This window comes from Hyperoodon ampullatus (genome assembly GCF_949752795.1).
Source record: "Hyperoodon ampullatus genome assembly, chromosome: 18".
In the NCBI taxonomy this organism is placed as follows: Eukaryota; Metazoa; Chordata; class Mammalia; order Artiodactyla; family Ziphiidae; genus Hyperoodon; species Hyperoodon ampullatus.
The window spans coordinates 54118157-54132000 of record NC_136931.1 but is presented as its reverse complement, the minus strand read 5'-3'; the positions used below and the strand labels follow the sequence as shown (position 1 = coordinate 54132000).

Here is a 13844-nt window from a genome sequence, read left to right as displayed (position 1 = left end):
CCTTATCCTGGTCCCAACCCTGTTGGAGATAAAGCAGTGCAAGAGATGGAAATGATCTCTGACCTCTTTTTGCCCTTGCAATTATTCAATAGCTATGTGTTGGTTCTTCTGCCAATACTACACTTTTAATTTACATTGTTCTAGGATATGGTTTTTTTTTTTTTTTTTTTTTTTTTTTTTGCGGTATGTGGGCCTCTCACTGTTGTGGCCTCTCCCGTTGCGGAGCACAGGCTCCGGACACGCAGGCTCAATGGCCATGGCTCATGGGCCAAGCCGCTCCGCGGCATGTGGGATCCTCCCAGACCGGGGCACGAACCCGTGTCCCCTGCATCGGCAGGCGGACTCTCAACCACTGCGCCACCAGGGAAGCCCATGGTTTGTTTTTATTAGGGCAAGTGTCCCCTCAGTATCAATACCTTTACTGAGTGCTTACTATGTGCCACCGTGTTCTAGGTGATGTAGATACAGTGAATAGACAGAGTCCCTGCTCTCAACAGGGACTTAAGGGGAGATCCAGACAACAGACCCACACACCCCAAATAAATCATTAACAGTCGTAAAAAGGCTTAAAAAAATCAAACTAACTGCTGACCTAGAGAATTTGAGGGGTTGAAGAGGGGGACTTTTGTATGTTGGGTCCTCTATATAGTACTGTGGAGGTGCTGTTTAAGCTAGAGGAAGAAAAGAGGTCAGCCAGCAAATAAATGGGGGAAGGATCTCCAGGGAACAACGCAAAGGAAAGGCACTGAGGTGGGAAAGCACTTGGCCTGTTTGGGTAACTGAAACAAGGCAGGTGTACCTCTGGATAGGAAGTAAGAAGACGCCTATTACCTGATGTATGTTAACAGTGAACATTCATGACTTTAATATTTATTGAGCACTTACCATGTGTTGAGCACTGTGCTAAGTACTTTGGAAACTTACCGAAGCTTTACAACAACCCTACTGAGGTTACCCCCTTGATCACCCCTCTTTTACAGATGAAGAAATTGAGTTAAGAGGTGAAATTGCTGTCCCAAAGTGCTAGGAAATGCGATGGCAGGATTTGCACACAGTTCTGACTTCCAAATTCATGCTCTTAAACCACTGTCTCCCACAGAAAACACTCAACACATTTTAAACAAAGTACTGGGTGAACACGGAAAGACAGTTACATTTCTAGCTCCCCCAACGCAGTTTCTTATTTAAAACAAACTATTCCCAGCTTGTCCTTTTCGCCTTCGCGGGGAGGTGGAGGGAGGCTGGAGGAACTACATTTCCCAGGATGCAGCGCTCTCCTCGCTGGCCGTCAAGCATGTCGGAAATTGTAGTCCTCCGAGGACTACAATTCGCCCACGGCTCCCAGCATGCATTTGGAGTCCGAACCGTGCGGTAGGAAAAGGACAGTCGCGCAGCATGCTGGGAAGCGAGACCGGCTCTTTTCCCAGGCTTGCCTCCCAGACAAGCGAACCCATTTTTTTTTTCGGACTACAATTCCCAGCGGGCTGTGCGCGAGAGGGCGGGCGAGTTCGTCTCCCGGAAGTCCGCTCTAGCCTTCGGTCCCCCAACAGCTGCCAGAGCCGGAGCCGCCCAGAAGCCGCGGGACCGGGGCCGCTGGGGTCCGGACGGGGGTCGCCATGGTAACGGGGGCGCGCCCACGCTGGGGACGGGGGAAGGGTGGGTCCACGTGCAGGTACTGGAGACTCGGTGGGATACTGACGAGCCGCCCCTGCTGCGGTGCGATGGTCTGGTCTGGGCCGGGCGCGGGCTCTCGGGATTGAGGCCGATCGAAGGCCGGGGAAGGGGGAAACCGGGAGGTGGTTCTGGGCGCTGGAGTGTACCGGGGCTCTCGAGGCCAGGGAGCTTTGGAGACCAGGTGGCAAGGGGAGAGGGCTGTGCGGGAGGGAGACACTGGAGGTGGCTGGAGGGTTTTGAAACAGGGAGGCAAGAGATCAGGGAGGATCTCAGAGATGGGCAGAAGGAATTGGAGGTGGGGAGGGGACATCCTAAGAGGAGGACTCTGGGAGCGTGGCAGGAGAGTTGAAGAATGGGAGACATTCTGATAGGAGAGAGGGGGTCTCTAGAGGTAGGAAGCTGACATTGCAGGCGGAGGGGGTGCTGGAACTGGGCCGGATACTGCTGATGAGAGAGGTATCTCAAGGGGAAGAGACTGGACCCTGGAGACGGGAAGTAGACAACTGTAGGGAATGGGGCTTTAATGTCAGGGAAAGTGTGCAGTAAAAGGGAGAAGCCTTGGCGTAGGGAATGAATGCTAGAAATGAGTGGGGAGCAATGGAGTAGGTCTTTGCAAGAGGAGGGGTCTTGGAGAATAGGGAGTAGGCATGGAAGTGGGAGAGGTGGGGATGGGGCTTTGGGAACAAGGACTGGGCATTGGATTTGTCACCCCTCCCCGGGGATCGGGATGGGGCGACCTGACAGAGGGCACTGAAACGGAGAAAGCGGGAGTCAAAAGGGAACAACTCCAGGGTAGGGGGCTTGGAGACAGAGAAGGTTGGGGAGCATCAAGAGAGGACATCAGAGGGGCGCGGATACAGGAGGGAAGGGACTTCTCATTGTGGATTCCCTGAGGTGGAGAGATTCTAATTGGGGGGAGAAACAGGAAGAGGTGTGTGAGGGAATTTAGGAGTATGAGGCAGAGCTCTCCCTCAGCTGTGTAGACTGGCTTCTATGTCTCTCCTCCCTAGAGACCCCATCTGTCTCTGGCTCTGCCCCCAGGCTGTGGCTGTGTGGCGTGGGTCCCCCCAACTCCCACCCCACGCCCTTTCCCTGCCTGCCAGGACCCCTGCCCGAGGAAGTGGTTTTCCCTGGCTCAGCAGAAGGGGTTCTTGGAAGGAGAGTGTAATATCCTGTTTCTGTGCAGCCTGATTGGTTGGGGGAGGAGGGATGGAGTGTGTGGAGAGTGAGGCTTAGGAAAGAGAGCGGACTCTCGCCAGTGGGTGGAGGCTCCCACAAGTGAGGGTAAGGGGTTTCAGAGGAAAGCCTTTGGACTCCCAGCTCTGCTTTCTGGCTGTGAGACTTCCTTTCTCTGAGCCTCAGTTTCTTCATCTATAAAACGGGCATAAGCATGCCCATCTCAAACAGAACTGAGCCCAAAGGCAGGCTTCCTAGCTACGTGAACTTGGGCCATGGTTTTCTCAAAGGCAAATGCCGATGAATTATAATATTACTAAGAACTAATATTTGTATAACACTTAGTATGTACTAGTCACTGTATTATACCTCTTGTATTTAATAACTCACGCAACAGTCTCCTGAGGGAGGTACTCTCGTTATAGCCATTATACAGACGGAGAAACTGAGGTCCGGAGAGGTTAAGTAACTTGCCTGCAGACACACAGCCAGCAGTGCCAGGATTCATTCGGGCTCTGGAGTCTGTGTTCTTAGCCACTTGGTCAAATGCCTCAGTCATAATAGCTAATTTTATTGAGCACTCAGTATGTAATAGGCGCTATACAAAGCACTTCCGAGATCAACTTGTTCAGTGTTCATAGTAGCCCTATGAGAGTTGAGCTGGCTTTTCAGAATCATAAAAACACATTTCCTAGCCATCACTGATGATGATCGTAGCCGACACCGAACGAACCTGCTAGTGCCAGCTACTAGACTAAATTTATAAACTTATTTAACCTTCAGAACACCCTGACAAAGTGGGTCTTCTATGGAAACTTGTTTTGCCGGGGTGGGGGATGGGGAACTGAGGCTTAGAGGGGCGGATCTTTTGTCCAAGGTCAGGGAGAGGAGAGTTGGTGGAGCCTGGGACTTAGTGCCCTAGAAATGACTGCAGAGTTGGCCTGAGAAATCACAGGGGTGTTGGAAGGACCTGGGACAGGAGCGTGTGGCCAGGCCAACCTGGCTGGGCTCTGGGGCGTGGCTGAGACCCTTGGAAGACAGGCCGCAGGGACACGTGGGCCCTGTCTCCCCTGTGGGGATGGGTGGGGCTGTTGGGCGGGGCCGCCCAGCACTGACCCGCCCTCCCCACCCCTCTCCCTCCCTCCTCCTCCTGCTGCCCCCAGATCCGCTTCATCCTCATCCAGAACCGGGCAGGCAAGACGCGCCTGGCCAAATGGTACATGCAGTTTGATGACGATGAGAAGCAGAAGCTGATCGAGGAGGTGCACGCTGTGGTCACTGTCCGAGATGCCAAACACACCAACTTTGTGGAGGTGACGGGAAACTACCCCCCACCCCACCCCCGACCCAAATGCCCCCCCCACTCCCTTGCTTCCTTTTTTTTTTTTTAATTTTTTTTGCAGTACGCAGGCCTCCCACTGTTGTGGCCTCTCCCATTGCGGAGCACAGGCTCCGGACGCGCAGGCTCAGCGGCCATGGCTCACGGGCCCAGCTGCTCCGCGGCACGTGGGATCTTCCCGGACCGGGGCACGAACCCATGTCCCCTGCATCGGCAGGTGGACTCTCAACCACTGCGCCACCAGGGAAGCCCCCTTGCTTCCTTTTGACCCCTCCTTCCTAGCCTCCTGCCCATCCTCTAATGGCAATAACCCCTCACGCCCTCCTTCCTTCCCACATTCATTTACTCAACATGCTTGCCGTCTTCCTTCCTTTTGGGGTAATTTTTAGTGTGAAAATTTTCTGGCCTACAGGTTAGTACAACAAGAGAGAAGTCGATTGCAAACTACCCAGATTTCATAGTATTAAGAGTTTGCTTTTGTTTTTATTTTTATAAATTTATTTATTTATTTATCTAATTTTGGTTGCGTTGGGTCTTCGTTGCTGCGCGGGCTTTCTCTAGTTGCGGCGAGCGGGGGTTACTCTTCGTTGTGGTGAGCGGGCTTCTCATTGCAGTGGCTTCTCTTGTTGCAGAGCACGGGCTCTAGGCATATGGGCTTCAGTAGCTGTGGCTCGCGGGCCCTAGAGCGCAGGCTCAGTAGCTGTGGTGCATGGGCTTAGTTGTTCCACAGCATGTGGGGTCTTCCTGGACCAGGGCTCAAACCTGTGTCCCCTGCATTGGCAGGCGGGTTCTTAACCACTGCGCCACCAGGGAAGTCCTGCATTTTTGTTTTACCTTCTTCTCTTTTTTTCGGCCGAACAACTTTTTTTTTCTGGTGCCTTTTAAAAACTTAAAATGCTCAAACACACAAGAGTAGGGAATGGTATAATGAACCATCCCTTGCTGTAGTGTTTTCCATTAAGTTACAGAGATCACGGGGGAATTCCCTGGCGATCCAGTGGTTAAGATTTCTCACTCTCACTGCCAAGGGCCTGGGTTCAATCCCTGGTTGGGGAACTAAGACCCCATAAACCGTGCAGTGCAGCCAAAAAAAAATATGTTACAGAGACCATGACGTTTCATCCCCAAATATTTCAGGATACATCTCAGAAAATAAAGACACTTCCTTCCATGACCAAAGTATCATCAGGCCTGATAAAATGAGTCATACTTCCTTACTACTATTACTCTAATGCCCAATCAATACTTAAATTTCCCCCAAATCATCAAAACTGATTGTCCAAAGCCAGTCAAGGATCTTGGCATTGCTTTTGGTTTCCATGTCTCTTTGGTCTGTTTATTGAGATGCCTCCAGCTTTAATTCCCACGGGATTAGCCTGTTCAAGAGACCAGGCTGATTGTCCTGTAGAATTCAACAAATATTAATCAGGGGACTGCTGTGTGCCAGGCACTGTTCTAGGCACTGGTGATACAGCAGGGGACGAAACAGACCCAGTACCTGCCCTTGGAGAGCTGACAGCTGACATTCTAGTGGGTGGGAGACTGTTAGTAAAGATACAGTGTATCAGGTGGTGATAGGTGTCAGGGAGAAAAAAGAAGCAGCTGTGGGGGGTGGAATTGCTGGGGTTTGTACAGCAGGGGTTGGAACGCAGGTTTAAATGGTTTGGTTAGGAGGTCTTCATTGAAGAGGGACCATTTGAGCCCAGACCTGAAGGAATTGAGGAGTGGAAGGAAATGATATCTGAGACGGGAACATTCCAAGCGCAGGGAACAGCAAGTGCAAAGGCCCTGAGGCAGCAGGAATGTACGGGGGCATTCCTAGAATAGCAAGAAGGCCAGTGTATCTGAGGTGGAGTAAGCCAGGGAGGATGGTGGGAGCGGATGAGATCACTGCAGAAGGCACAGGGCGTTGTGGGCCATGGTGAGGACTTGGGTTCTTGCTCTGAGTGAGACGGGAGCCACGGAAGGGTTTGTTTTTTGGTTTTTTTTTTTTTTTTTTTTTTTTTTTTTTTTTGTGGTACGCAGGCCTGTCACTGCTGTGGCCTCTCCCGTCGCAGAGCACAGGCTCCGGACGCGCAGGCTCAGTGGCCATGGCTCACGGGCCCAGCCGCTCTGCGGCACGTGGGATCCTCCCGGACCGGGGCACGAACCCCCACCCCCCGCATCGGCAGGCGGACTCCCAACCACTGCGCCACCAGGGAAGCCCACGGAAGGGTTTTGAGCTGAGGAGGGACATGGGTTGACTTAGGCTTTAGGGATCCCTCTCTAGGGGGCAAGAGAAGAAGCAGGGGGACCACTCAGGAGGTGACCTCTGAGGTCCAGGTGAGAGATGCTTGTGACTGGCACTGGCATGGAAGCAGTAGGGGTGCTGAGAAGCGTTTTGAAGGTAGAGCCAACTGAAGGGCCAAAGATTGGATGAGGTGTGTGAAAGAAAATGGATCCACCAGTAGGGGGCGCTGTCACTTTCTCGGATGGGGCCGACTCAGGAAGAAGGTTGTGGTGAATATCAGCACTGAGGTGTCTGTTCTCATCCCAGCCGAGATGTCCAGGAGGGGATGAGGGGAGAGGAGTGGGGAGGTCAAGGGATGCCCGCTCTCCTGGGGCATCCTGCTGCCGGCGCAGGGTGGGTCCCACACTGAGGGCTAGAAACGGCAGCAACTGAGGGACCCAGAGAGGGGCAGGGAGGCCCGAATAGACAGAAGTAGCCAGAAAGGCTGGCTGGTCAGGTGAAACTGTCACAGGGGGCCTGACCATCTTAGGTTCCTCCCGATCCAGGCCCACTCCAGCATGTAGCTCTGTGCAGGGCAGTGCTGGTGACACAGTGGTGACAGGAAAGAGCCGGGAGGGTGACAGCAGGAAAGGGCGAATTTCAAGAAAAGAAGAGTGATGCTCAGGGTCAGATCCTGCCAAGGCCACGCCAGCTATGACAGTCAGTTGGTAACTTCTCCAGATCAAGTTTTCCTGCCCTCTTGGCTTCCTGTCTTGAACCCTCAACTCCAGAGCAGGGGCCTTCAAACATTTGATCATGTATCTGTATCAGTTTAAAAAAAAAGTAGAGTTAGCACCCTGACATATTCTTTTTTCTTTAATTTTTTTATTACTATTTTTTAAATTGGGGTATAGTTGTTTTAGTTTCTACTGTTCAGCGAAGTGGAGTTCCCTGTGCTATACAGCAGGTATAGTTATCTATTTTATACCTATTAGTATATGTGTTAGTGTATATTAGTGTGTATACGTCAATCCCAATCTCCCAATTCATCCCACCACCACCCCCTTTCCCCCCTTGGTGTCCATATGTTTGTTCTCTACGTCTCTGTCCCTATTTCTGCCTTGCAAACCGGTTCCTCTGTACCATTTTTCTAGGTTCCACATATATGCGTTAATATACAATATTTGTTTTTCTCTTTCTGACTTACTTCACTCTGTACAACAGTCTCTAGGTCCATCCACGTCTCTACCAATGACTTAATATCGTTCCTTTTTATGGCTGAGTAATATTCCTTTGTATATGTGTACCACATCTTTATCCATTCGTCTGTCGTCAATGGGAATTTAGGTTTCTTCCATGACCTGGCTATTGTAAATATTGCTGCACTGAACATTGAGGTGCACGTGTCTTTTTTTTTTTTTTTTTGGCTGCATTGGGTCTTCGTTGCTGCATGTGGGCTTTCTCTAGTTGTGCCAAGCGGGGGCTACTCTTCATTGCGGTGCACAGGCTTCTCATTGCGGTGGCTTCTCTTGTTGCAGAGCACAGGCTCTAGGTGCGTGGGCTTCAGTAGTTGAGGCATGTGGGCTCAGTAGTTGTGGCTTACGGGCTCTAGAGCGCAGGCTCAGTAGTTGTGGTGCACTGGCTTAGTTGCTCCACGGCATGTGGGATCTTCCCAGACCAAGGATGAACCTGTGTCCCCTGAACTGACAGGCGGATTCTCAACCACTGCACCACCAGGGAAGTCCCGCATGTGTCTCTCTCTTTTTTTTTTAAATTAATTAATTAACTAATTAATTTTTGGCTGTGTTGGGTCTTTGTTGCTGCACGCGGGCTTTCTCTAGTTGTGGCAAGCGGGGGCTACTCTTCATTGCGGTGCACAGGCTTCTCATTGAGGTGGCTTCTCTTGTTGCAGAGAACGAGCCCTAGACACATGGGCTTTAGTAGTTGTGGCACTCAGGCTCAGTAGTTATGGCACATGGACTTAGTTGCTCCGCAGCATGTGGGATCTTCCTGGACCAGGGCTCGAACCCATGTCCCCTGCATTGGCAGGCAGATTCTTAACCCCTGCGCCACCAGGGAAGTCCCCCGCATGTGTCTTTTTGAATTATGGTTTTCTCTGCGTATATGCCCAGTAGTGGGACTGATGGGTCATATGGTAATTCTATTTTTAGTTTTTTAGGGAACATCCATACTGTTCTCCATAGTGGCTGTATCAATTTACATTCCCACGAACAGTGCAAGAGGGTTCCCTTTTCTTCACACCCTCTCCAGCATTTATTGTTTGTAGATTTTTTGATGATGGCATTCTGACTGGTGTGAGGTGATACATCATTGTAGTTTTGATTTGCATTTCTGTGATAATTAGTGATGTTGAGCATCTTTTCATGTGCCTCTTGGCCATCTGTATGTCTTCTTTGGAGAAATGTCTGCTTAGGTCTTCTGCCCATTTTTTGTTTGGGTTGTTTTTTTTTTTGATATTGAGCTGCATGAGCTGTTTCTATATTTTGGAGATTAATCCTTTGTCCATTGATTCATTTGCAAATATTTTCTCCCATTCTGAGGGTTGTCTTTTCATCTTGTTTATGGTTTCCTTTGCTATGCAAAAGCTTTTAAGTTTTATTAGGTCCATTTGTTTATTTTTGTTTTTATTTCCATTACTCTAGGAGGTGGGTCAAAAAAGATCTTGCTGTGATTTATGTCAAAGAGTGTTCTTCCTATGATTTCCTCTAAGAGTTTTGTAGTGTCTGGTATTACATTTAGGTCTTTAATCCAATTTGAGTTTATTTTTGTGTATGGTGTTAGGGAGTGTTCTAATTTCATTCTTTTACATGTAACTGTCCAGTTTTCCCAGCACCACTTATTGAAGAGGCTGCCTTTTCTCCACTGTATATCCTTGCCTCCTTTGTCATAGATTAGTTGACCATAGATGCATGGGTTTATCTCTGGGCTTTCTACACTGTTCCATTGATCTATATTTTTGTTTTAGTGCCAGTACCATACTGTCTTTATTATTGTAGCTTTGTAGTATAATCTGAAGTCAGGGAGTCTGATTCCTCCAGCTCTGTTTTTTTTCTTAAGATTGCTTTGGCTATTCGGTGTCTTTTGTGTCTCCATACAAATGTTAAGATTTTTTTGTTCTAGTTCTGTGAAAAATGCCATTGGTAATTTGATAGGGATTGCATTGAATCTGTAGATTGCTTTGGGTATAGTACAGTCATTTTCACAGTATTGATTCTTCTAATCCAAGAACATGGTATATCTCTCCATCTGTTTGTGTCGTCTTTGATTTCTTTCATCAGTGTCTTATAGTTTTCTGACTACAGGTCTTTTACCTCCTTAGGTAGGTTTATTCTTGATATATTCTTACTAATCCATGGATTATGTGCAGGAACTACTGTAATAATATTAGAAAACATACTGGGAATTCCCTGGCGGTCCAGTGGTTAGGACTCTGTGCTTTCACTGCCAAGGGTGCAGGTTCAATCCCTGGTCAGGGAACTAAGATCCCACAAGCTGAGCAGCGTGGCCAAAAAAAAAAAAGAAAAAAAGTTAGAAAACATACTCAAAGTATAGGAATTAACAAAAGGATACAGTAGGAAAAAAATAAATAAAAATCAGGGACTTGAGGACTTCCCTGGTGGTGCAGTGGTTAGGAATCTGCCTGCCAATGCAGGGGACACGGGTTTGAGCCCTCATCCAGGAAGATCCCACATGCCATGGAGCAACTAAGCCTGTGTGCCACAACTACTGAGCCTGCGCTCTAGAGCCTGTGAGCTGCAACTACTGAGCCCATTTGCTGCAACTACTGAAGCCCACGCACCTAGAGCCCATGCTCTGCGACAAGAGAAGCCAAGCGTAATGAGAAGCCCGCACACTGCAACAAAGAGCAGCCCCCACTCGCCGCAACTAGAGAAAGCCTGCGCGCAGCAATGAAGACCCAACGCAGTGAAAAAAAATAATATAAATAAAAAAGAAAAAAAATCAGGGACTTGTGTTGGCTTTTGCAGTCGCCACCAGGTGGCGACACACGCACACACGCCAGGCTGGATTTTTCAGATTTTGGCCAAAGACATGGAGCTTTGCAAGCCAGTATGCATATCTCTGTGTCTATCGCTTTATCTACTTACACATGCGTATAAAATTAGAGTCTGCCTCCCTGGTTCATGCATATTTATTCGTGGATTGTGTGTATGTGATAAGGTAGAAATATTTGTATTTATATTACGGTTCAGTTAAGGGCAAGGCTGAGATTGTCTTGGTTACAGGTGGTGAGTGTGCACTGCCCAGCACAAAGCCTGCCACACAATAAGTACTCAGGCAGTGTTTGTGGAATGATTGAGTAGATTAGTTCCAGGCTGAGGAGTTTGACTCTCTCCAGAGGTAACAGGGAGCCACAGGAAGGGGGGAATGGACACCGTGGAACACCCCTGCCTCTCTCTCTGGGCTCTGGGCTTTTGCATAGCCTGTTCCCTCTGCCTAAAGCACTCCTGCCTGTTCACTCCTACTCATCCTCCAGATCTCAGTCCAGATGCCCCCTCCTCCAGGAAGCCCTCCCAGACCCCCATCCTGGGTCAGCTGCCTGCCCCCTTGGGACTCCCACAGTCTAGCCCTGCCCACTCAGGGGATGACTGAGGATGAATCTGTCTCTACTGGACAGTGAGCCCTAGGCAGGGAGGGCCAGGACCACTGTGTCCCCAGCACAAGGCCAGACACAGAGCAGGGCCTCAGGGACCACATGTGGAACGCAGGACTGAATATGTTGGCTCCACCCTGCCCAGCACACTGGGTCCTGGGCACGCCCTGTCACTGACTACCTGCCTCTCTGCCCCGCAGTTCCGGAACTTCAAGATCATTTACCGACGCTACGCCGGCCTCTACTTCTGCATCTGTGTGGATGTCAACGACAACAACCTGGCCTACCTGGAGGCCATCCACAACTTTGTGGAGGTGTGCAGGCGGGCGGGCGGGCGCTGTCCCTCGTCCCCTCTGTTGGGCTGCATGGGCCCTCCTTGCCCTCCCCTCAAAGGCGGGGGGCGGAGGGCCACTGTCTTTCTCTGTCCCCCTCGATATTTCCTCTGGTCTCTGTCTCTCCCCTTTCCTCAGCTTCTCTCTGCCTTTTTTTTTTTTTTTGCCGTCTCATTCTGATGCCTTCTGTTCCTGTCTCTGTGTGTGTGTCTCTCTCTCCCTGCCCATCTCTCACCACCTCTGTCTTCCTCTCCCAGGTCTTAAACGAATATTTCCACAACGTCTGTGAACTGGACCTGGTGTTCAACTTCTACAAGGTGGGCCTCCTGGTGAAGATGAGGAGAAGGGGGAGGGGGAGGGGGAGGGGGGGTGGGCCGGACCCCCGCAGCCGCCCCGGTGCCTCTGCGGGGGTCTGTTTCCTGGCCCTCGGGCATCAGAGCCCCCAGCTCCCAAGGTTTAGACCAGCATCCTGGGGGTCCCCCCACCTTTCACACCAGGGTCTCCCCTCACCCTCCCTTCACTCAGGTTTACACGGTCGTGGACGAGATGTTCCTGGCCGGCGAAATCCGAGAGACCAGCCAGACGAAGGTGCTCAAACAGCTACTGATGCTGCAGTCCCTGGAGTGACGGCGGGCCGGCCCCTCCCGCCGCCGGTCCTGCCCCCGGTCGAGCCTGCTCCCTTCCCCTTTCCAGGCCCGGGGTCCACCCCAGCGGCCCCATCCCTCAGCTACCCCGGAGGAAGGCACCCAGCCGTGTCTGGGCCACAAGGGAGGGGGCCGCCCCCCACGGCCTCTGGGCCCCAGCTGTGGGCGGAGGCCACTTCGCGTGTACCGAGTAACCATGCCGTTGTCGTGTGATGCCATGAGTGCGTGCGTGGAGCCCCCAGTAAACCTGTGGTCCCCGCCTGGCCTCGTGTCTTTTGAGCCCTTGCCTATCTTCCCTGGGAACCAGGGGCAACTCCGGACGCCCTGCCGTCAGTGCATCAGGCAGTCAGTCAACAAACACTCCTCGTGAGAATTCCCTGGTGGTCCAGTGGTTAGGACTCTGAGCTTTCACGGCAGGGGGCCTGGCTTCAATCCCTGGTCGGGGAACTATGATCCCACAAGCTGTGCAGGACAGTCAAAAAGAAAAACACACACACACAAAAACCCCAACGAACTGCTCGTGCTGAGGGTGGGGGAGGGGGAGTGCAGATGCTTTCCCACCCGTTTCTGCCCACAGAGGGCTGCTGGCACTGGAAGCTGTGACGGATCTCGACACTGAGCACTTGCTACCAAAATAATGATGCTCAGGGCCAACACCGATGTCTCTCAGGCGCTGTTCTGAGCCTTGACATGTAGTACCTTACTTAATCCTCACAAGATGATGAGGAAGGGACTGTTAGTAGCCCCATTTTCCAGAGGAGATCACTGAGCTCAGAGAAGGTTACAAGACTCGTTCAAGGTCACGTGGCGAGTCTGCAGATGAACCAGGTTGCTTTTGAGCCCAGGCAGGCGGCTCCAGAATCCTTGTTCTTAACCACTAGGCCGGAGGTGCAGGCGCTGGGCCCAGTGTTCAGTGGTTTTCAGCAGTGGCACTGCTGACACTTGGGGTAGGAAGATTTTTCACTGTGTAAGACTGTCCACCTCCGTCTGCCAAGTGCCAGCACCGAGTGGCCCTCATGACTTGTGACAACAGAAAACACTCCTGCATATTTCTTTTTTTTCTTTTCTTTCTGGCTGCACCGTGTGGCTTCTGGGATCTTAGTTCCCCAACCAGGAACTGAACCCAGCACCATGGCAGTGAAAGCGCCGAGTCCTAACCACTAGACCACCAGGGAATTCCCCCCATGTGTTTCTAGTGCCCTCTGGAGGGGCTGTTCCCCCTCCCCCCATGCCCACTGAGGGCAGAGTGATGGCCGCTGGCTGCAGCCATGACTGGCATCCTTGGCAGAGCTGAGAATGCTAGGCACGTCCCGTCCGCTTCCATTAATGTGACACAGCTTCGCGTCAGTCTCCCAACTGCAGGGGGTAGGTTGTGTCTCAGCTCAGCTACATACACACTATGCAACCTTGGGGTAAGTCACTTAACCTCTCTTGCCTCTGTTTCTTCATCTGGAAAGTGAGTCGACTATGGTTTTTAATCTCATGGTGTGTTCTTGAGGAGTAAATGAGTTAATCCCGGGACAGTTTAGGGTGGTACCTCCCATCAGTAAGCATGCATTCACTGCACAGACATCAAGTGCCTGCTGTGTGCAAAGCCCTGTGAGAGAAAAGATGTTTATAGATGTGAACGGTGAGCACTGACTATAATCATTGTCATTTTACATGTGGGACACTGAGGCTTGGCGAGGTGAATTCCCTTCTAGATACAGTCACTCCAACAGTGTAGTCGTTTCTTGTTGCTGCTGTAACAAGTTATCACAAACTTGGTGGCTTAAACTAACAGGACTTTGAAGCTGACCACCCTGGAGGGGTGAGGGTGTCGCGGGGGGGCACCCAG

The 13844-nt window shown here is 51.0% G+C and overlaps 1 protein-coding gene across 1 annotated transcript; it reads left to right on the top strand.

Moving 5' to 3' along the window:
* The first annotated feature begins 1547 nt into the window (after positions 1-1547).
* AP2S1 (adaptor related protein complex 2 subunit sigma 1) lies at positions 1548-12270 on the top strand. The gene is made up of 5 exons (XM_079723374.1): positions 1548-1619; positions 4014-4163; positions 11232-11345; positions 11621-11680; positions 11889-12270. Exons 1-5 carry the CDS (start codon positions 1617-1619, stop codon positions 11988-11990), a joined length of 429 nt encoding a protein of 142 aa, XP_079579500.1. The 5' UTR covers positions 1548-1616; the 3' UTR covers positions 11991-12270.
* Positions 12271-13844: the final 1574 nt, after the last annotated feature.

Bases quoted from the DNA above. Each gene is read 5' to 3' on its own strand.
- AP2S1 (XM_079723374.1), top strand. The intron at 4,164-11,231 runs GTGACGGGAAAC...TCTGCCCCGCAG, and splicing joins AACACACCAACTTTGTGGAG to TTCCGGAACTTCAAGATCAT. The intron at 11,681-11,888 runs GTGGGCCTCCTG...CCCTTCACTCAG, and splicing joins TGGTGTTCAACTTCTACAAG to GTTTACACGGTCGTGGACGA.